Here is a 24,780-nt window from a genome sequence, read left to right as displayed (position 1 = left end):
GCTAAGAAAATTGCATTGATGAACTGTTTTCCAAATATTTTAAGAACACTTCAACGCATTAGATCTTCACCTCTTTCTACTCATACCCCCTTTAGGTTTACATTCGTCCTTCACGACTTATGAGAGCTAAAAGGTGGGGGATCGTTACTGGGGCTGGAAAATACGTCCCGTCTACCAGTGGCAGTGTCGTGACCACATACCGCAAGACCCAGCAAAACGGGGGCCCCGGAGTCACAAGGGGCCTAAAAATGTTTGAGCTTTGTTTTCATTCAATTTTATTAATTTTTTCCGAAAATCAAACTTAGTTTTAAATGCATATATTGATTCTGAACCTATTGGTCAAGGGGCCCCCGAGTAAGATATCAGAGGTCGTTGGCCAAATACTTTCTCAGGGCCCTCTTATAGCCATACGTTGCAATTTTTGCCACTCGCTAAATTAGTTTTCGCCATTTGGGGTCCCCCCCGAGGGCCGGGACTCTAGGTCATGGCCTGGCTGTCCTATTCAGTAAAGAGTGTCCCTGACATTAGGTGGGGAAATCGAACCAATTTTTGACCTCACAATTTAAAGAAAAGACTGGAATAGCTACTTTGTTTTAAAATTCAACTCTTTTGCGGGCAATTGTTAATATATTACCTAATAAGTTTTCTCTTTTTTTTTCTTCAAAACAAATAAAAGATAGGGACTTTGCCAGAAAAGTGGGAAGGAAGAGATCCTCTAAAATAATTTCCTTTAATTCACCAAAGACAGCCTGTTGTGTTTTTAAAATTCAATTTCGGAAACATTCCTGAAGAGAGTCCGAAAAACTTTCTTCCTAATATGTTCAAAAATTACTTAAAATTACTTTTTTGGAACTTTGATTTTGAAAAATTCCGGGGCAACAGATCGAAAAAATTCCCAAAAATGATATTTTTAAACTTTAATTTAAAAGAAAAGCTGGGACTGTGCCAAGAACCTCATCTCTTATTGTCAGGCCATCAAAGGTGGCCTACAATTGTGTTTCAGGAGTTTAAATTCGGAAAATTTCCGGGGGAGAGCCCCCAAACCCTTAATCCTTATTGAATTAACAAAGATCATCTAAAATTGCATTTTGGGAACTTCAATATCAAAACAGTTTTGCGGAAGTCTCATCTTCGAACTTCCCCTTACATCTTACATAACAGCCTATAAACGCATTTGTGGACCACTTTGGTTGAAGTTAGGGGAAGGGATGAGGGGGTTTGGAAATTTTCCTCAGAAATCGAAGTTGCAAAAAGGCAATTTAAGAATGGCTTACAATCGCATACTTAAAACTTCAATTTCGCAAAATTTACAAAGAAAGAAAACAAAATAAAAAAAAATTGTACTTCATATATACAGTAATACGATTTTTAGTAGGGGGCCCAAAATCAGATTAGCCCGGGGACAGAAAATGTGAAGTTACACAACTGACCAGTTGCGTGGCTAGCCGATGTTTTTTTTTTGAATTGGGGGGGGGGGATTCGGCGGGCACTTAATTTTTCACTTCATATGCATACTATCTGCACCTTCATGGCGATACCCGTGCAAAGAATTTAAAGCTTAAACTAATGCTCCATAACATTAAACTATGTCAACAGTTGCTCCGAAGCATAAAATAATCCCCCAACTTAACCTCACTAAAAAGTCGCCTGTCATTTTATGAGGGGTGAAAATTTGCTTCCATGTTCATTTGAAAGCAGCGACTGCCTGTTTGGGGACATTTTGGTAGTTTTAAGTTTAAACCAAAACTCCAGTGGATTAACCCATAACTCCAGGGGCGGCAAATAGAGGGTTCAAGAGGGGGCGGTCGCACCCCCAAATTTTTTAAATAGAATGATAGAAAATGGGTGAATTCAATTTATGTAAGTCAGAAATCAATGTTCATTAAAAAAAATCTCGCTGGTTCTCAGTAACTATTTGATGAAACTCGACAGATTCCCAGACTAGAAAGTGTTTTTCGTTATTTGGATGACGACTTAGAAATTCATGAAGTATTTTCCGGCCTTTTCAGACATAGAAGATAGAAAGAACCATGGTTAATTTTAACTAAAGAAGACATTTCCTCATATAGGCTAAATATTTCATACTTGTGTGCCCAGTGTAACGATGGTCTGTCCAATATGAGAGGCTCGTGCAAAGTCGTGTGGCTGCAAGATTTTCACAAGAAAATTCTTTGATATTTTACATTTACTTTTACCCTCCTTTTTTAAGTGTATATTTATTTAATAAGTGTTCATCACTTTCTTCTGCTAGAAACACGTTTCAGCTGCTCAATGCATTATATGCTTTCATGAATATTTCTTAAAAATGCATGTGATTACTGAATGGGAAAAAAAAAAAAAAAACGTATCAACAAATACCTTTTATGGGACTCTATAATTGTGCAATCTCGGAGTGACACAAGGTGGTCTTCAAGAGTTAAAACCATAAAAACATTTCTCGATAACTTCAAAACAGTGATTTGACGACTGGAAGAATTATTGCAAAACGATTCTTTTAATGGTGAAAAAGTTCATGCCCTTTTAGCATGTATGACTTCATTTGAATTTTTATTCAATTTATATTGAGGAAAGTTTTTGAAAAATGCTTTACTCTATCAAAACATCTTCAATTCGCTACCCTTAATTTTCGGACTATTCAAGCCACAGTTCAATCTACAATTGATCTGTGCACCATACTACCATAGTTCAATCTACAATTGAAACTGAAAATAGATTTTACATAGTTGTATATTTTAATCAAGCGTGAAACTTTTCAAAAAAATTCTTCCTCTGAGCGAATTTAAAAAAAAAAAAAAAGTTACATAAACCCACATGATGATGATCAAAATCAAACATTGATTTTTTAATATTTTTTATGAAATAATAGATTTAGTTTCGAGTGCAACACAAAATTTGATGATATATATTTTTCTGTATTGTTTGCTCTATATTATCTAGATTTTGGAAACGAAAAATAAAATGTTTCAATTATGAGTAAAACTTTTAGCATGAGGCAAGAAAAATTACAAGCAATATACCGACAAGACCGGTTATCACATCCAGAGACTGCAGTTTCGTACTTGCTATGAACTCATCATTCTGGACAGGGCCGTAAGGGAGTGGTCATTTATTACGGCCAGGGGGGTGCCGGAAGCTGAGCATTTATTTACTGAATAAATTACGTGACCCCTCTTCAAGATTCTGTTTTATTTTTATGGCCCCTCTATGAAATTTTAAATATTTTCATGACCCCCCCTCCACCAACATTTATATTATAAGATTTATTTTTTAATCAGCATACAGCAGCATATGTATTTTTTCAGCTTATAAATCAGCGTTCGGAAAACTATTAATCAATTTTATTTCCCATTATACAAATCAGTACAAAAAAAAAAAAAAAATCTGTGTACATATAAAGAAATAGCTAAGAGCTATTTCATCCAACGGATACAAAACAAAAATTTAAAGCAACAAACTAAGATAAAATGCATAGGTGCTAAATACACTATATAGTGTCCCGCAACTTTCTTTGGGAAGACTAACTCAATTATCAGAAGTTAAGGTGCTATTATAGTTATTAGTTTGTTTTTTTTTTTTTTTTTTTCATTTCAATATGACATTAGTTTTAACAAAACCTTCAACACTTGAACTTTTCATCTATATTTCAAATTATATATAGATGAAATAGTACATAAAATATAGTTAAATTTCTTAATAAACATCTAAAATCTATGCTTTTTGCAAACTATTCAGCTGTCTACCATTAAACATTTCAAATTGTCACCATCAAACAATTTTAATAATCCTGAAATAAGATTTGGATTATTTTAAAATCGACATGAATGATAATTTTATTAAATACAATTTTTAGTCCGAAATAATATGAGAAACATTAACAATTATGAGTTAAACATTTGCAGAAAGTTATGCAGAATAAAAAAAAGACTAAGAAATAAAGTAATGCAATTTTTTTAGATGCAATGAACAGATGAATCATAACTTCTGATTTTTAAAAAGCATGACATACTTTAAAGAAAGGGAAGAGGAATCTCTGTGCCAATGGTTACTAAAAACCATATATACAAAATAACTGAAATATATGTTAACTTATGCTAAACTATATAAATTTAAATGTTTTCCAAGTCCCTGCTAATCGCCCACTTCTAGTATGGGTTTGGATCTCTTTCCCGTAATCTTGTAAACTTCCATCACTGTTATCATCATCAGTAGAAGAGTCATTAATGACTTTTAACACCTCATCATTGTCACTTTCTGCAGAATACTCATCATTATCAGAGTCTGAGAATTCTGTATCTTTTTTATTTTTAAATGGCACGTTGGGAAACAAACTGGAAGCTATATGATTCTCTATAATTTTTATTTTTTGGGCTTTTGAAAGTTTCATTGAGTTAATTAAACCATGATGATGCAGGTACTTATTTAAAATATCGACACGGAGCTGTCTTAACTAGCGATTTTCATACAGTTCCACCCAACAAAACTCTCCATAATCTTTTTTACTCTCTTCCTCCTTTTGCTGCACATTTGAAGCATGTCTCTTTTTTTGGAGGAAATCAGAATGCTTGAGTCTTTCAAGGTAGGCGGTAACAAATTGTTTTTCAACAATAAATTTTGTTGAAAAAGCTTCCACAAAATTTTGGTCTTCAACTTGACCTAAAGCAAAAGCTTTCTTCAACTGTATTCTTGGTTGGAAATCATCCACACTTCGGACTCTATCACTAATAGATGTTGGTGTGACTCTGACATCCATATACTTAAAACTGGGCAATTTTGATGTGTCTGGCACAGGAGCAGGTATACTGCTTAGTTTTGGCCCAACAAAAGGATATTTTAAACTATAGTCACAAGTATAACCCAATTTTGTTAGGCTGGACTCTTTAACAAATTCTAAAAATTTCTCTCCTTTCCTGAAATGCAAATCCATAAAAGATTTCAATGCCTTAAAATATGAGAGATCTTTATTTTTTCCTTAAAATTATCAGTGTGAAAGAACTGATCACATGCTTGTTTGGAAACAAAACCTTTTAAGTATCCTCCAGGGCCAGGAGCACCTTCTATGCGATTAGCAACTTCTTTGCAAACACTTCTGGCATTGTATTCTAATCGTTTCAACTCACTAGCTTCTATTTCAGCCAATGTCTGATCGCTTAAACTTTCTTCATCAAATTTCTGTTTTTTCCCACTCGAGTTTTGCACCATCCGCAATAGCATCTCCAACATAACTCTGTGCCCTTTCAACTTCATTACTACAATCACCTGGGGCTAAATGTAAACGAATGTAATAATCTAAATTTAAAATTTGAATTCGCTCGGCTATACGGTACTGAACTTCATGGCTTCCCACACCAACACCAGGTCCTCCATCTGTAAGCTCAATAAGCCGGGACTTATTTTGGGGGAGCTTAAGTTCACAGATTTTCTGTAAAACACTATCGCACATTTCAGAGGCATTTTTTATCTCAAATCCAGGTCGTTCTATGTATTCTATCAGAAGATCAATGCTTTTATGTAAATTGAAAATCATTTGTTTCTCGTTCTCTTTCGATAAAATGTCACTAGAAGTGATGTGTTCATTAGCCATCCTTATGTAATGAATAAAATTCTCAATAATTTCTGTGGTAAATTCTTTTTCTTTCTGACTTAGAGTAAGGTTGAAATGCTGTAACATAAACTGAAAATGGCGAATTTTATCTTTTACAAGATAACAAAAACCTCGAAAGGGTGCAGAAAGTAACACATCAATATATCGAAAACTTCAAAAAGATGGGGCAACTCTTTTCGCATATCCATGTATTCACTAGCCCACACGCTGCCTGTACTTCCAACAAAGAATTTTGGTCGTACGTAAACAACTGTCTGTTCATCAATGGTTTTCAATTCTTCGACATTATTTATGCAAGTAATCTTTTTACTCATAAAACGGTGTGTTCCTGGAGTAACATTGACCATAGAGACAGGAAAGTCATACTTCGTCAACTTTTTTTGTTTTTCTTCATCAACAGGTTGAAATGTCCTTTGACTAAGTATGCTGTAAAAACCTGTACTCGTTCCAGGACATAAGTAGGCTTTATCATCAGCGCTAACAAGAATGTTGAGTTTAGCAGTCTCTGGGTCATTGAATAAACTAATTATAATATTTCTTTTATAAGCTCTTTGATAATGCGTTAACTCATTATCATTATTTAGGGTTTTGGGTGGTTTTTTAGTACAAAAAAGTCCAAGCCCAAGATGCCTTAGCCTGTACACTTCTCAGGTTCTGAGCTCGAGCACGATTAAAAACTGTAGTTGAAGATTTAATTGTTGGTAAACCTCTCTTAATTCTACTAAAATTTGCCACTTTTAAAAGGTCTCTTTTTTTCACCCTGTGATTTAAATACATCACAGGATCATGTCTCCTTCCATGAGGGGTGGATTTGCTTTCTATACATTGCAAGATAAAATTTTCATCAACTTCATCTAACATTCTTTTCCTCCCAGCACCTTTTTTCCTCAGACCAATGCGATATTTCTTTATTAATTGCTTATGCATTCTTTTAATCATTCTATTTTTTTTCATTTTCGCAGACTGCGTTTTACAGCATTGGATTTCTTTCATTTCTGCTTGACTCTTTTCTAGAACAAGTATATCTTCTTCCATATCTTGTAGCTGTTCAGGTGTCCAAAATCTATTTTTGACTTCAAGCAGAGATTTTTGTGCAGCAATGTTTTTATCTAGATCTTGGATTCGCCGATTTAAATTATTTTCAACATTTTCTTCTGCTTCACCAATTATTTCTCTTCGTTTTGAAATAGCATGAAGTATTTCTTTTGTTTTTATTGCTATGGTGTTTTCATCAATTTGTAAATCTTTTACCTCTTTTAATGTTCTTTTATCTGCAACTAAAAGAGTAGCCAGTTTCTTATCCCACTCTGTATCAAAAGATTGCATAATTGAAATTACATTGCTGTTCGTTAACCTTGACGTTGAAGCTTTTGACACCTCTTTTGTACAAAATCGTTCTAAAAATTCTTCTAAGTCAGTATCGTCTGATCTCAATACAATGAATTGTTCTTGATTAAAGTTAGTGGCAATATAAATGCATAATCCATACGTTGGGTGGCATAAAAGTTCTTTAAATCTTTGTTTTTCATGTTCACAATTTAAACTCTCATTAACTGCTTCAGGATTATATCCTAAAAAATGCTAAATGCATCATCAAACTTTAAATATGTTTTTGTCCGTGCCAGACCATCAATACTGGGCATATCCGTCATCAAAACTTGAAGAATAGCTTTTAATCCGAGAATATGGTAAATTCTTTGTTTATTCGACCATTTTTCTTTTTCGGAACGATTGATGATGTTTTGTAACTGATCGAGGTTCTCTTTTAATTTGCAAGTTTGCAACGACCTTATAATGTTTGGAGCAAACTGAACTCTGCATTGTTTTCGAATTTCAGCACGTACTTCGTTCTTAGATGACATTTTAAGGCTTTGCATATTTCTGCATTTACTTGAATGAATTCATTTCTCGCTTTTTCGGTCTTGATTTGCTTTTTAAAGAAATTTTAGAGGTATATGTCTATCTCTCACAGGATTTTGCGATCTGTCGCTGGCCCACGTTTATTTACCTCAGTTTCTGTTGCCGAATTCACAAAGCTTGCATTCGACAAACCTAACCGGTCGACCGGTGAGTAACTGGTTACAAACCGCAGCGTTCTATTATCTTTTGATTACCTAACCGGTTAGCATTTTAAGCTGTTGATTGGTTGACCGGCTGAGCACGTCGAACGCAAGCAAATGTGACTGATTAATTTGCCTGCGTTCGAATAGGTTAACCGGTAGCTATATCCGAACGCAAGCTTTGAAAGCAATTTGATTCCCAAGAGAAAACCAAATTTATAGGAAAAGTTTAATTTTAAAATAAACATTTAAAGCTAAATTTTTTCAAAGCCGATATATTTACTAATGCAATACCTCTAAAACCGTTTAACAAAGCCTCACAGTTCATTGATATGTATGTAACTGCAACCGTGGGTCACTCAGTGTCACTGTTTGAAGTGCAGATCTCAAAACGGTAGCTTTATATTTTGCTACTACTATCTTATTCTTATATTTATTTTATTTTTGATTAAAAAAAATGGCTGATGAGTCAAAAACACAAATATTTGACTGGCTGACTTCGATAAATTTAGTAGATTATTATGAAAAATTTATTGACAGTGGGTATGACGACTTCAATCAGCTGCAAAAGGTGACAGACACTGACATCAATGATATTATAATTGATGTTGGATTAAATAATAAACGCGGCCATGAGAAAAGATTTATTAGCAGCATCCATGCATTGAGAAGTCTGTCAAAAAAATCCTCTCCCTGTTGTGCAAGATGCATCAGGTGCAACGGTGAATAAAAAGCAATATAAATATAACCTTATTCTACTACATCTAATCTAATTAGGGTGAGATTTTTCGTTAGGTTCCTCATGGATCAGTTTTAGGGTCTCTCCTTTTTATCATTTTTATGAAAGAGATTCATGAGTATATTTCGAGAAACTTAGAATTGTTTTGCTGATGACAGCAAATTCACGGGGATCCCAGATAAAGAAGAACAAATAAATCAGCTGCTTGAGGATTTGGATCATATTACTAAGTGGGGTATGACAGTAAATGTCAAGTAACGTACAAGTTATTATTTACAGGGTTCAGTCATTAGTTAGGCAGAAAATGTTGATCTGGATATTTTAATAAATTAAGACTTAGTCAACAGTGAAGTAGTAATAAAGCCAACAGGGTGCTGTGGTTTATCAGTAGAAGTTTGGTAAGACTTCGAAAGAAATAAATGATATAAAGTATATACTGTTCAGTCTCTTGGTTTCCTTATCTTTAGAAAAATATTTATTAATTGGAGAAAGTTCGAAAAAGCTGCAAGTTTAGTAATTGGGCTTTCAAATAAAGCTTATTATTAGTTATGATTAACGGCTTAAAATACTTCATACAATTACTTTTGAGCAAAGGGAGAGTTGGAAGAGACATGATCCAGTTATTCATTTATCAAAATGAATGATGTTAATGGGTTGAATTTTTGCATGGAAAGCAGGACAAAGGGTCATGGTTTTAAGCTATTCAAATCTCTGGCTAACCTGAAGGAATATTACTACTTTACTAGGGTTTTGTGTACCTCGAACAGCTCACCTGTAATGAGTAAGGAAGTTGATAGCTTTAAAAGAGGTCTTTTGATTTTCGGGGCCAGAAATTGTCTACGATCAGCCCAGCTGGGCACAGAACCTGTTGCTGGTCATCATAGTTGTATTATTTGTCAGTATATAATCCCTGGGTTGGTGTCATTTTGGCGAGACCAAAAATTTTTTTTTCAACCCTGGCCTTACTACTATGCATGTTTCTGCAATATGCCATTTGATAAATGTATAAATTAAGTGTAACAATTAATAAGCCTTTAAAAGTAACGGTAAGTTGCATGCAAAATTGAAATGAAACCAAAAAAAAAAAAAAAAAAAAAACAAACAAACAAGCAACCAAAACACAGGTATAGTGCGATAACAAACTACTGCAACCAAGTGCGTTCTTGTCTTGTACAGTGACTGCTTTTATATGAATCACGTTTGCTCTAACGGGCTTTGATTCAATAAAGCGGCTACTTCAATAAAGCTGGATGGTGTTCTGCTTTGACGATTTGATTTATTAAAGCGTCTTATTCAATGAACTGGCACCCACTGTATAACTAAACCTCATGATGACATACTGAGCATATTGTCACAGCAAAAAAAAAAAGACACCAACCCGAGGATTTAATCGAAGTTATGTTAGTTTTTCTTGTACTGTAAAACAGTGAAAAGATTGGGATAATTGGAAATTTTTCAAATGATTATATAAGCTTGGACACTGTTTTTTATGGTAAGAAATTGTCATAGCTCGTTTCACTTGGCGTGTTTTCAGAATTTTCTCCTAAACCAGCTGAAACGCTTGTTTCAAAGATCAATATCAGGATATTTTTCTTTATAAAAAGAACAATTAAACAAGAAATGAAATTTACCTGAGCCACCTAAATAACAGACCTGATTGTTAATTTAATAAAAACTTTGAAGGAGCATAACACTGAAAGTTACATACATTGCACTGAAAGTAAAAATTCATTTCCACCAAAAGATTAAAATGCATGCCATTGAAATATAAAATTGTCTACTGAATAAATAAATTAAACAAGGCATCATTATGAAAAACCATTAAAGTGTTGGATTAAAGAAAGATTAACTATTGAGTTGTTTAATCGCTGAAATAGCTGCAGGTGTTTCAGCTACTAGAATTAGTTTTCACTAGTTTGATTGTGTTGGATTTTTTCGCGCAAGAGCCTTAATAAGCCGTACTGTGCTCACCAATTTGGTGTATTCCATGTTATGATAACTCTTGCTCCCCCCCAGTAATGTTAATTACGCTGCAGAAAACAATCTAAAATCTGTACAAGTGTGAAAAATAAAACTCTAAAATTAAAGTCAAAATAAAAAGTCTAAAAAATGGAACTTAAATTTACTTTGCAAGTGTAACCAGATAATCACTAAACTTTCATATCACACCTTCCACTAATATACCTGTAATTGAAATGTCCACTGCAGAATCATAAATACCCGGTACTAAATATTTTTTCTTTCTTAATTTTTCAGTGCCAAACTGCCTGAAATATTTGGAGGTCCCGAATCATAAATTGAGTGAGAGGCTACAGTTCTACAACCAAGTAGTGTATGAATTATCAGATTTAGCAAAGACAATGCATCCAGAGCAGCTGAAGAAATATGTGCTAACGCAGCGAGAGCTGCGATGGAAATTGAAAAGTGAGACAAACAACCTTTCTGCAATTTTAGATGATTTTGAATCGAATGCTCCGAAGTCTGGCTTCGCCATCAATGCAAAAAAGTACAGCTCTGAAGAAGGCAATGGGACTGCCTTTACCACGAAGGATGTCAAAAGGTGTGAAAACACCTTGTCATACCTTGCTAACTTTGTTAGTAAGGTGAAAAAGCAACTGAATAATTGTCAAGAGTTTAGATCGCAGCTGTTTGACAACAATCACACAGTAATAAAGCCTTGGAGAATTAAAGAATTAGCTTTCCTTGATGAGCAGTTGTCTGCGGTAAAGTCGATTCTTCAACGGGCTGAAGAACGAGAGTCAAATGTGCACGCTAATTTCGGCGCAATGAGAAAAAATTTCAATCGTTTTCTGCTGAAGTTGAAGAAAAAAAAAGGAGACAGCGGCGACAAAAAGAAAATCTAAGGAAGTCTGAAAAGAAATCCCAACTTCGGCTCCAAAAAGCCGCTGCGACCTTGGCCGAGATGATTGCTGGGCCAATAGGTAGCATTGCTTTACGAGATGCGGGGAACGAGGATGGAATTAAAATTAAAAATAAAGACATCCAGGAGTTAACAAACTTAACCCCAAGATTCCATTTAAATGCTTTAAAGCACTTAATCAAAAAAAAATATATTTGCAGAAGACGCCGTAGGAGTGATCGAAGATACTCCAAAAAAATTAGAGCAACCAAACGTGCAGAAAAACGTCCGAAATTCCTCTGAGCCTAAAAGACAGAAAATGGACTCAAAGGGCACAATGGATTTTTTTTTCCCCAAGAAAAGCAGCTGAGTGGAAGAAGATGCTTTTTTTTGTCATGTCTCAATTATTATTTTCTTGTGTATTTTAGTTTCAAAGTAAACTTTTCTTACTTCTATCTGTTTTTCTCTGTTACAAAAATAGTTTACAGTATGAAAATCTTTTTCTTTCTTATTAAGATCTAAATTAAATAGATTAATTAATTTTCTCCGAAACAAAAAGGCTAGCGAAAAACATATTATTAACAATTTACTACATGAGAAGCAGTTTTTGAATAGAAAATCTTTTATGCATACAGTTTCTTCTATATGCATTAATTTCACATAATTAATGTAATTAAAAACAAAACTATCAAATTAAATTTATAAAATGACAAAATTGACTATTTTAATAAATATTTAAAGCCCTGGATAAATCAATTGCAATATGTCCTTATTTACTACATGAAGTTTAAATTTAATTGGTAATAAGAAACAGCTTGCTTGCAAAAATTGAGTAAAAGTGGTGTTTAAACACTTGCGCTACCAGAATCTTATGACCCTAGGGGAATATTACTTTTACAGGTGATGCTATAATACTGGGTTGGCTGGGTTTTAACACTTATCAATTTAAACCATTGTTAAACACGCACATTAATAAAATTAAATGAAAAAGAAGTTTCTTACAAGACTAGCCTTTCTAAATGTGCTGAAGGGATCTTATTTAATCTGTTTTATGTAGTTTAAGCTTGAAATAAAAAATAAATTGAGACTCAAATCACCATTATGCCGTAACAAATAGCACACATGTGTGAAATCAGGGCCCCTAATCAGGGTCCAAAAAGATCATTATATTTTCGAAAATATCCGATACTTGGATATATATCCGAATATTTTGGTTTTTATGTATATATCCAATATTTTTGATCAGCACACGTTAGGATATTTTGTAAAAATTAATTTTGGGGGCCCCTTTGTTGTCAATATAATAGAATATTAAGAAGTTTTGAGTCATGGAACTTCATACCTGGAAAAAAGAAAACGAGAATGAAAACATTTTTCTATGTTGCTCACTTAAATATATTCAGCTTTTTTAGCACTGTGTAGTAATTGGATGTTTGGATAATTAATTGCTACTCATATCTTGGGAATTAATAGAATTACTAGGTTTCATTGACTTTCTTTCAACCAGCCGAACAGTTACTTGGATCAAACTTGTTTTCAAGGTAGATGCTCTTTTTCAGTCTACTATTAGGATGCAAATAGGTATGTTTTTAACATTACTTATGTTCTTGGGAGAAAATAAATATTTGTGTTAAATGAAGTTTTTGGACTGCTTTGAAAGTTTATAAGCCCTCAAATGGGTGGCTTAAACCTCCGCTTAAAGGTTGAATTCTGAAAAAATGCTGTGATTAACACTAGAAAGACAGAGGTGCCTGTGGTGACCCCTCGCATTGTTTGTTGTTCAATGAACCAAAAAATAGCCAACTGAACGTAATGAAACTTTTGGATATTTTTATAATATGATTATATTTAATTGGTTAGTAATTGGCCTGATAGAATTGCTAATATTGAACCTTATGTCTAGAAAGAAGGGAGGGACCCTAGTGGCCCCCAAGTTATTTCAGAGCAAAAATAGGGAAATTGTTCTTCTCTCAAAATAACTGCAGCACGAAAAATGGCTAGTCACTCACAATTTCAACTTTATCTTCCACTCTTTTGGTCGGATGGAATTCAAAATAGGAAAAACTGCAGATAGCCATCAGTCAGACTGTAGAGATCGCTTTTTGAAATGGAACTACGTTTTAATTTTAGCATGTACAGATAACAACACAGAAATTATTACGGATTCTGATATTAAGTAGTCAGTAGTGGACATTTGTGGTATTTAGACTCAATTAGGAAGAAATTTATTAAGAATTTCGAAAGTCAGTTAGGGGCCTTACTTCCAACTTTCTAGGTTTACAGAAAATTTCAATCTTTAATGTTAATTACCTTTTTCCTGCTGAGATATTTGCTATCCAACATTTTCGTTATCTTTCTCTCTATTAGCTTTTGCTGTCCCAAAGCAGCTCTCGTGAAGCTCACAACAACCACTTGCGGTTAATAAGTGACATAGCATAGAAAGGTTTGCGATCTGCAGACGTAATTGTAAATGACAAGTGAAGCTGCTTAAAAAACTTAGGCTGTATGAAGTTTTTGACGTTGAAGATACTGGAAAACATTGCGTGGAACATTTCTATTGTTAAATTTTTAGTGGTGGTGGTACTAAAACCACTCTGGTACTATAACACAGGTAAACAAATCTACCGTATTCAAGGCAGAATAGCTTCCGTTTTGACTCCACATTCGAGTCAAACTGTTCTGACTACTTGACAAGATGCCCCGGACTTAATTTTTTTTCTTTTGAATTGGATAAAATTTTTCATGACCCCTCCCCTCAAACTAAATTTTCATGGCCCCCCCTCAAGCAACATATTTTCTCCATGACCCACCCTTAAATCATACCTGATTTTTCGTGACCCCTCAAGATAGCTTCCGCCCCCCCCTAGCTATAATAAATGACCACTCCCTAACTAGAAAATAATTTCGGGGAGGGTTTAAAAACTTTCACACGGAGCGCTTTGCGCTATTTGTGCTAATGTTCAAGTCGTCGGGTTATCTATTATGAAAGCGTTTTATGCAATTAATATACATATGAAAGACATTTGAGTTTTGGAACACTATTTTTTTTGGAAATTTTTAAATATAGACGAACATTTAAATGTCAAGCCGAACTTTTCGAGGGGGGAGGTGAACCCTAAGACACCCCCCTTGTGTACGGCCCAGTTTCTGGAATAGTGAATAACAGAGTTGAAATCAAATGACTTCTCATTGAAGCTGAGAGCGCCGATGAGACTAGGTTATTCACATGGGCGGATTTATGGGGGGTCAGAGGGGGGCAATGCCCCCCCAGTTTTGGGCGGACTTTATATAGTAACAACACATCTTCCAAAAAAAATTTTAAAAATCTTTTTTTTTTCTTTTTTGACTTGTTTAGAAGGGAGAATTTTTATATTTGGATTATTATTTGGATTTATTGAGGGGGGGGGGGGCACAGAAGGGCAATGCACCCCAGTTTTGGGAGGACTTAAAATAGTAAGAACACATCTTCCAAAATCTTAAAACAAAAAAAAATCATTATTTTTTTTCTTTTTTGGATAGTTCAATGAAAATGAAGAGAATAGCGAATGTCCTTTTCTGATGGGAGAAAAGAAAAAAAAATGAACATTAAATACAAATAGTACAGCTGTCACTGGGGTGCTAAATATATGCCTATATTCACTATTTTGGACTGAAAACCATTTGGGCAAGTATATAAATGAAAATATAGGCCAAACAAGCTATGCATTCAGCTGCAACTGTTATAATAATTGACAAGTATTAAATTAGAACCTGAAACAAAGAGAACCCCCCTCCCCCATGTGCGCTAACAGAACGATCTACTCGTTATGATTTGTTTTCTTTCTCAGAATGTTTATTTTCAATTTGCGTGGCTTCAAAAACGAGATATTTTGTGTTCTTACAGACAAAACATTTTGAAGAACCTTCTGGAATTCACACGTTCAGATTGGTAAAATTGTAAAAATCCTTTAACCGTAAAAACTGACGATTTTTCGTAAAAATTACAAAAATCTGCAGGTAAGAGTGAATTACATATAGGGCCGGATTTGCCTATAAGATAAATAAGCCATAGCTTCGGGCTACTGCTTTGAAGTGGGTCCGTAACTCGCATGATTTGTTCCTTAAAAAATGAAAAGTGCTTGAAAAAACTAATTTTATTTTCAAGTGCTTGAAAACCTTGAATATTTGGAAAACGTGTGGCTTCAAACCTGAAATTTTAAAATTTCTAACAAATGGTAGGGGGAGGAATGCCAAAATATGTCAAATTCAGCTCCTTGCTACATCCTGCATCAAAAGTGTAAAAATCATGGTGCTTACGTTTTTAACATATTACTTGAAATAAATTTTTGTGACTCAGATGCTTCATATCTTGCTATTTATTTAATCCCAAATGCAGTATTTTGCAAAATTCTTTTGCACTGATTGCTTTTATCTTGCTTCTACTGCATATTGTTAATCTGTTTAGCCCGGAAAAAATGATACACTACCTCTATTCCTTTTCGTTTTCTGCACTGCTTATAATTAAACACAAGGTTATAGTAATGAGAGAATTCTATAGTTTATTTTTTTCTTTTAAACTTAAAGTAGCTGTTTTTTTTTTTTATACAAAGTTTGAATAATACTGTACAATTGTATAATCTAGAACTCAATTTCAGAGACTGGAAAGTGTAAATGAGGTGTCTTTAATTATTAAATGTTCTAAAATCCTTGAAAAGAATTGGCGCATTATAACCTACTAGGGCACTTGTGCCAAAACACCCAATCTAACCAACCAAACCTTGAAAATAATTAGACAAGTCATTGAAACTCCTAAGCAAAGTGTGCTTCAATTTTATTTCTTATCAAGTGTATAAATTATGAATTGTTCTAATAAGTAGTATGCTACTCTCATGTTACATATTTTCTAATTCTGTATAGCATTTCTTTTAAAGTATTAACTTACGCAAATTTAAATCATAAAACTTAAATATATATATTTGTCTTTTTTTTTCCAGAGATTTTTGTCTATCCAATTAACCCTTATAAGGCTTCGAAATGCAGAATTTTATATCCATTTTACAAAATTTCCTCCGGGGGACAAACCCCCGGACCCCCTACATTAGGCAATATTCTATGTCCTACTTAAAAGGGAGCCCTGCGTCACTCTCTTGATACCAGTCACCTCTCTTCAGGTCAATTCAAATACAGGGGTGATTGTGAGTTCATCAAAAAATACCTGAAAGTTTCAAAGCGAGACCGGGGGGGGGGGGAATCTTTGACCCTTATTACTAAAGTGCATCTTTGCCATAGTATTAAATAGTTCTGAGTCAAAATATTGTGTGTACATGTGATTAAATTTTTAATGGGTTACAAAGTTACTTTTGAGCTGGTGTTATACAAATTATCTTGACATTTATTTGTCCATCTCAAGGGATAGGTGTCCATCTTAAGGCTCTTGCAGGTATATTTGATGAGTATTATATAATTTTAAAAAATTGCGGAGGTAGGGAGATAAAAGCATAACAAAAAAAAAGCATAATTCCGGTATTTTCGGACATAAAAATACCGGAAAGACGTCCGAAAATACCGGAAATTCGGTAAAATATCGGAACACAATCACCCCTGCAAATGGGACAGCATGAAAATACATTAATGAAAACGAAACAAAGACAAAGTAAAGCATGGCCTTATGCATCAGAGGAAAACAGACCAAAACATGGGGTGGGGGGGGGGGGGGATTTAAAATGTTGCTCAAAAAAAAAAAAAAAAATCCTGCCCCCCCCAGGAACTCAGTCCTAAATCCGCCTATGGTTATTCAGTGAAAAATTAAGCCCCTCACAATTTTTGAAGTTGCCTGGGCGATTTTGAAGAGCAAGATATAAAAAATGTTTTCATACATAACTTTGTTACTTCAATTATTTTTTAACTATTCTAATCAGCTCAGCTAGTAGAGAAATAATTTTTTATGTTTCAGTAGGCTAGAGAATAATTTTCGAAGCACAATGGCAAAAAAATCAAACGAAGTCATACACGATAAAGGTCAGACCATCTTTTCTATTTAGCTGTACTGGCAAAACGGCACGACACTGGGCACTGATAGATTAGTAACACGATTCCCTGCTCTTCCGAATTCCAAAAATCATGTATTAAAGCTTTTCCAAAAGGTATTATGAATTTAGTGGACTTATATGGATTTTAGTGGACTTTAGTATGGATAACTTGTGGGGGGGAAGAGAAACAGCAAAGGGTTTACGGAAAACAGTAGTTGTAAATATATTGTTATGACGAGTGATGGACACATCAAGAAAAGAAATATGATTTCCAGATTCCAATTCAACAGTAAATTGAATATGTGGGTCAATAGTATTTAGGATGGATAAAAGGTTATCAAGGTCACTGACCGACGAGTCCAAAAGCACAAAAATGTTGTCAACGTACCCGACGTAAAAATCAAATTGTATAAATTTAAATAATTTAAGTTCGAAATAGTGCATGTACAAATCACTTAGAATTGGACTCAAAGGGTTGCCCATAGCAAGACCTTCAGTCATACGGAAAAAATTACCGTCGAAAACAAACGTGTTTAGTTTTAAGCAAGAACGTGTTAAATTGCATAATTCATTGATCTCAAAATCGGAAAAGTGATGTTCAGTTAATCTCATTTTAAGGCAGTCTAACGCACCTTCAACAGGCACGTTAGTGAAGAGTGATTTCACATCAAAAGAGGCCATTCTATGGTTATTTGGCTGAAAAATTCGAAGTTTGCGAACAAAGTTATCCGTTCACCCTCCTAAACAAAAATTGGCTGCTTTCAGATCTTTTATTTACCGTGCTTTAGCCATTTGTTCAAATTCCAATCTACTTTCATCAGAACTGAATTACCTACGAAGTATTGCGATTGATCGGGGATTCACATCAGATATTATTGATACCATTTAGAAGAAGCTATGTAGCTCAGCTAACAAAAATCAAACACTTGCTCCTGTGAACTATTCGAGTTCCGTTGTCTTACCCTTTTTTCCTAAAATCAGTCTACAAATTGCCAAAATCTTAAAAAAGTTTCATTTTTCCGTCACTTTTTCTCCTGTTAATAAATTAAAATTTTCACAGCTTAAACACCCTGTTCAGAACCTTGACAAATGGGACATTTATAGTGTTTCCTGCCAGTGCAAATTGGCCTACATTGGGCAGACTCGACGATCCCTCAAATTCCGGATAAAAGAACATGAAAATTACGTCAAAAAACAGGATCTCAAACGCTCCTCTATTGCTCAACATTGTTGGTCTTGTGGCCATAATTTTATTTTTTCTTCCGCCAAAGTTATTCACGAGTGTTCGTCCATTCATGATTTAGATTTTTGGGAGTCATATTACATATGGAAAAATTCTAATTTAATCGTCAATGATTTGTCTAGCACTCCCCCTTTTCCTAATGTTTGGAAGTCTGTTATTTGAATTATTTTTTGTCCGTGACGTTTTCTCCTGAGTGCAACTGTCCTCTGTAGTTCTGACGTAACCTTGACGTCATCGTTTCCGGTACTGCTCTCATATCTTTTACAACTCGTCTCTCATTCCAATGTTCGCCTCGACTGTGTTTTAGTCGGGTTGAACCTCTCTTCGTTTTTAATTGCACTGATGATGGCACTTGTATTTTAGAGTGCCGAAACAGCTGTTTGCTGGTTTTTTAACCTTTTTTCATTTTGAATTTGTACTTTATATACGTTGTCATATTTTATTCACAAATCAAAGGATGCTAGAGACTAAGACATCAGAACTGCAGATTGTTTCCACTAATACTCGATGGAAGGAAGCTTTAAACTGATTATTCTCTCTGGTTCGAGCTCTATCTCCGGGAGTTGCCACGAGCCTCCGACCACAGTCGGTTTGTTTTTTTTAACTGGCCAACTCAACAGACAGTCGTAGGTTTGGATTTAAATGATGCGAATTTTAGGCGGGTAAAAACGGATGTTGCTGTGGCTCATGAACCATCTAGTGCTATCAGACTGAATTTTATGTGCCAGTTGGAATTTACAAGGCAGTGGTGGAAGGTTATGTGAGGAGCCACCAAGAGGTCTGCCAGTGTTTCATGTTCATTTGAATTTATTTAGACTTCAATTCTAAAAATAAAGAACTTTTGCCCGTCTTGAAGAGTAAAAGGGAGTTTTGTCTATGGCCCATCCTTTCCTCATCCTGTCTGTTACTGCATTTCATCAGATCGGTGTCTGATGATACGCAGTGTCTGGATCTCCATCAGATCTTTCGATGTCTGTTACTGGGGATCGGACCTTTTCTCGAAATGGGGAAGATAGAGATAGAACCAAGTCATTCGGAGGATCCAGGGGCAGCCAAACGTTAGATGAGATGTAGTTGCGTGAGAGAAAAATAGTTTATGAAATCTGAATACATGAAAAGGCTCAGAAAATGGAGCCCACCTGTCGTTACCTGAATCTGATCAGGTGGTGCTGTTACCCTAATCTGATCAGTGATAAATTGCTAGGTTTTTCCCCCAGCTTTAAATGATATAACACACAACTTCATTGTATAAGAACTGCTGTGACAAAAAAGGAAGGATGCAGCACCCCCCCCCCCTCACAAACACCAGACCAGAGTCCTTGATCCCCCAAACCTCCTTAAAGGTCATCTAAAAATTTCGGCAGAAGCAGGAACCTGTCCAGGATTTTTCACAACGTCCTTTTTTTTTTGCTGTAAAAAATGAAATAACTTTGAAAAATTGAACAATTTAGTGAAAAATGAAATAATTTAAAATTTCAAAATTTATACATATAGTTATGTATTTGGGGAGGGGATTAGATAGTGCAAATTGCAATAGTGAAATTTTTAAGGCAAGCTTTTTTAAGATTATTTGTCTCTATTTTTGGGTAGGGAAACATCACTCTTGGGAGTTGTCATGTATATTTTTTTCAATCTCTAAGTATGCAATGGAAAAAAAAATCTATTTTGGGTTAAAAAAAAGAATGGTTAATAGAATATTATGAAGGAATATACAAACAATACAGATTTTGATGTAGGTCGCAATTGTTAGATTTGAAAAACAAAATTAGCACTTTTAGACACTAACAGAGGATGATTTTGTTCCCCTAAAAAATAATTTAAGTTTTAAAGAGAAAACAGGAATGAGGGGAGGGGGCTATTTTAAACTAAGAACCCTAATACTTCTTAAATATTCAATTTAATACATATATAGGGGAGACTGTTGTACCTTGGGACACTTATCATATTTTAATCTTTAATGCCAATTTTTTGAATCAAATTTAAAATCTAAAAGTCACATTAAAATACTCCAACATATTTCTCTACAATATATTTTTAAAATTTAAGTCAGTTTGGAAATAAAATAATGCCAGCTATTTAAAGTAAGAGTTCCAAGATGTCCCAAAGTACAACATCCTATTGTACCTCGGGACACATTCTGTTGCACTATGGGCAAGCCTTCATGATTCAGGAAACAGCTATACACCAATTTTGCACCAAAAACAAAAAATATATATATTTTTTCATAGTAATGAATGATAAACTATGAATAATGAATTATTATCTGACATTAAATGTGTTTAAGTGACTACATAAGATCAGAATATTGTTCTGTGTTCCTAAACATATCTTCGTTAAGAACGATGCATATGTTGTACCTTGTAACATGTTCTTGCAGGGGTCTGTCCAGGATTTTTCCCAGGATCCGTTTTTTGTGAAAAATCAATTATTTTTGTGAAAAATCAAATTTTGCAAAAAAAAAAAAAAAAAAACGAAATTTTTGAATTCTGAGATGGCGCAAACTGCATCATTTTGACACTTAAAGTTGAGTGTTTTCCCTCTTTTCTGTTGAGAATATCATTCTTGCGTGTTTTTCGAGTATTGGGGTACGGGAGGGCGGCATCGCTCTCTGGGAGATGGGCACCCCTCAAGTATCAATATTTTCTTACTATTCTACATTATGTTACATTTTTCTAGAAATGTTATATGTATAGTATTTAAAATAATTGTAACAAAGAAATTCAGGCAGAGGTTTAGCATTTAATTTTTTGAACCAAGACATTGTTAAAGAGCACATAATTTAGTTTAAAACTTATAAACTCTGTGATTTTTACAAAAATAAAAAAATATTTTATTTGTTTACCTCTTAACAAAGTGTACTAAACATCGAAAATTCGAAAAATCAAATTCCCATAGCGGATCACTCAAGTGAAAACCTCAATCCTCAAGTGAAAACATCAAAAGTATAAAAACAGCTCGTAAAATAAATATTTTTGACAAAATTATTTTAGAGTCCTATGATAAACATATCATTAATGTCTGGACACAGTTGAATCAAAAAAAAAAAAAAAAAAAAAAAAAAAGAAAGAAAAATAAATAAATAAATAAATAAATAAAAAATGAACCTTTGATTCAGCATTTAAATTTTTGACTTATAAAAGAAAATGGAATTCTGCTTTAAAAACTTAAAACAAGCGTTGTTATAAAAATAAAGAAACTTCATTTATTTGCATTCTAATAAAACAAAGTAAGCTTGAAAAAAGAATAAAATATGATTCTCATATCGAGTGTAAAAAGATTGCGCTTTTCAAAATGTAGACATATAAAGATAAAAACGAGAAAAAAAAGAGTTTATTTAAAATTAATTATCCTTTTTAGCATCGAAAAATCAAAGCCATATAACTTTCTACCAAAATAACAATTAAACATCGCCGCCAGACGCTAAGTGGCGATAAACAGTTAAACATTGTGGCGATAAACAGTTAAACATCGCTCCCACCAGACGCTAAGTGGCGTTAAGTTTAAAAATGGTAACCCTATCTGAAGCGATCACATTTTCCCCCCATCCCTACTATCCTTTGCAGTTCTAAGTTCATTTTGCTGTGTAATATTGTTTATTAAATCATGAGCGGGGAGAAAAGTGCTTACACGACTGGACTGACTGAAGGTTGACGCTTTTTCAGAGAAGTTTACAACACCGCTGCATAAAACTTTTAGCTGTTAATTTCTTTCAAAGAAACCAACAACAAGCACTATATTTATTTGGTCTTAGTTGTTATTTATCGCTTGCAGGAGCATCACAAGAGTGCCGATTTTTTTTTCTTTTGAAAAATTAGCAGATTTTGTATAAGTTGATCCCTCTAATTTAACTTTAAAAAAGGTTCCAAACATTATCTCGTTATTTTGATTTGAGATTTGCTCTTCCAAAAAACAATTTGTGAAAGATCCGTTTTTGTTTATCAGAATTTTGTGAAGGGTCCGTTTTGGTTGGTCGGGATTTTGTGAAAGGTCCGTTAACGGACCCAAATTTCTCTGGCCAGACCCCTGCTAAGGTACAATATGTTTGGCTGCCCCGAAATACAATCACCACAAGTCCACTGTGTTTAAATAAATGGTTCATTTTACACCCCCCATGCAAACAATAAAATACAGCACGTTCCCAAAGGTTGATCATACAATACATACTCGTCTCATAGTCCCATATATGCAGAATGAATTTTAAACTCGTTTAAACTACCTATATTACTTGAATACTCGTTAGAAGTCCTTTTTCAACGATATGAATGTTTAGTCCCAAAATGTAATCGCTGTAATGTTGCTTGCATTCCCTTACAACTAAATTCCCGGTACGGCGAGCAAAATTTGCGGTCCCTTACAAATCGCTGTACCGGTATTTCACTGCAGTATCCTTTATCTTGGTTTTGAACCATGTTTAGTGTTAATACAGTTGGCTCTCTGTTTAATGACTTTCAAGGGACCACAAAAAATGGTCCTTAAGTAGAAAACGTCCTTAAAAAGAATGTTTCTAAAGCTACAGTGGACCATCTGGGACCGTGAAAAACCGTTCTTAAATAGAGCGTCGTTAAACAGAGAGCCAACTGTATAAGGAAAGTTGGATCGAAATCACTAAATCAGATCCGAAAATTATTTCAATTATTACAAAATAAACATTCTATTTCCTTTACTTATGCATTTGAATGTGCAATGTTATAAATGCAAATTATGTACGACACGTCTGTGTGCTTTCGTGCAGTACAGCTTCAGTCAGTTCTTCGCCGGCAAAATCCAGTTTCGGCCAGCGGTATGACCAAAATTGTTTCGTGCCACCAAATCTACAACTCTGCACCCCACTCGTCGAGTTTCTCATTCCCACAAATGGCTCTCAAACCCAGGAATGGACTTTATTTACACCCGACCCTCTCGACTTTGGGCAATCCTCTTCGGAGAAAAAAAAAACATGAAAAATGCATAGTTACATTCCGTTTTTACAATCCAGGGTGATCAACGGACCAACAATAGTTGTTATCGTTGCTCAATGCTTGTTTTATAAAATGCGTGCTTTTCAGAAACCAATTCGTGACATTGGACGAAACACTGGGCCATGCAGATCAGTGGGTCGGGAACCACCTATTTATGAGGTATGAATTTATCTCGGAAAAACATTTCGGTCGAAAGATTTTACCTCACGGACCCTCAAAGTATTCTGCTTTGGGGAACGAATCAAATACAAACACAAATTTGAAACGTGAAGTGGGAAAGAAATACCGAAGAGTTTGCGTTCGAGTTTTTACAAGCAGAAAACTTATCAATGGAAACAAAGGTTCATTTTAAAATTCATCCCATTATTCTTCTATTGCAAAGCCTTAAACATAGTTTCATTTTCGGAGAGAAATAGCGAAGCACAAATAGTCTCACTCACCGAGTTCATTTCAACTTTAATTTGATTTTTCACTTTCGTGGAAGTACTCGATTTCCTTTTTTTCTCTTTTTGAGAGTATCCTGAATCTAAAAACAAAAGAAACTTCATTAATTCAAACACATTTTCAACAACTCAAGAAAATGAATTCCTCGCAAATCAAACATTTTAATACCAAAGTATTAAAAAATATAAAAGATTTTAAAACATGGGATTTGATTTAAATCATTTATTTACATGACACCCCTCCCCCCCAATTCTGCCTTAATTACTCATACTGGTGATGCAACGGCTAAATAAAAACAAAGCACAGGTCACATTTAAAGCGTCATTTTGTTTCATTAATAGTTAAATGTAAAATGTATGTTATCAACAGTTTAAAAATTACAGCAGAAGACCATTATAACGCACACCTTGGGACCAGAGCTTTTGCGTTATACAGGTTTTGGCATTATATAGATTTTTTTCACAAATTTTGAAACTAACATTCAGAATATGTCTATATATTAGCACTTCAGAATAAGTTTTATCTTCAATGAGTACTAAAGCACCAATATCACAATTAGTTATTCAGAAATAAATATGTTTTACAACCAAAAGAAAGTGCATTATCCTGCACTTCTGCTAGCTTCATGACTCGCATAACAGCTGCATTTTCAAGAGCCATCTGGTATTTTCTGTTTACTATGAGTACAAATTTTAAATTTAAAAGCTTTGAATTAAGATGGAAAGATGAAAAACTTGAAAAATTTAATTTGGTTAACCATTTACAAAGCAAAACAGAGGGATTTTTTAAGCTTCCAAAACCTATTGTTTACTTCTGAAAAGTTGTGCGGTTTATAGAGAATTGCGTTATATAGGTCGGCGTTATAA

General features: G+C 34.2%; 1 protein-coding gene across 1 annotated transcript in view; it reads right to left on the bottom strand.

Moving 5' to 3' along the window:
• The window catches only part of LOC129232469 (E3 ubiquitin-protein ligase mib1-like), a 51,850-nt gene that overhangs the window by 1,826 nt on the left and 25,244 nt on the right, over positions 1–24,780 (bottom strand). Inside the window, exons 2-4 of the mRNA XM_054866614.1 lie at positions 23,911–23,996; positions 5,022–5,262; positions 4,141–4,251 (exon numbers count right to left, since the gene is read on the bottom strand). Coding sequence (XP_054722589.1) covers positions 4,141–4,251; positions 5,022–5,262; positions 23,911–23,996 — 438 coding nt within the window. The remainder of the gene's footprint in view (positions 1–4,140; positions 4,252–5,021; positions 5,263–23,910; positions 23,997–24,780) is intronic.

Source organism: Uloborus diversus, unplaced genomic scaffold (assembly GCF_026930045.1).
Source record: "Uloborus diversus isolate 005 unplaced genomic scaffold, Udiv.v.3.1 scaffold_12, whole genome shotgun sequence".
Lineage (NCBI taxonomy): Eukaryota > Metazoa > Arthropoda > Arachnida > Araneae > Uloboridae > Uloborus > Uloborus diversus.
Note: the sequence above shows the minus strand (reverse complement) of the source record. Positions and strands in the feature narration are given on the sequence as shown.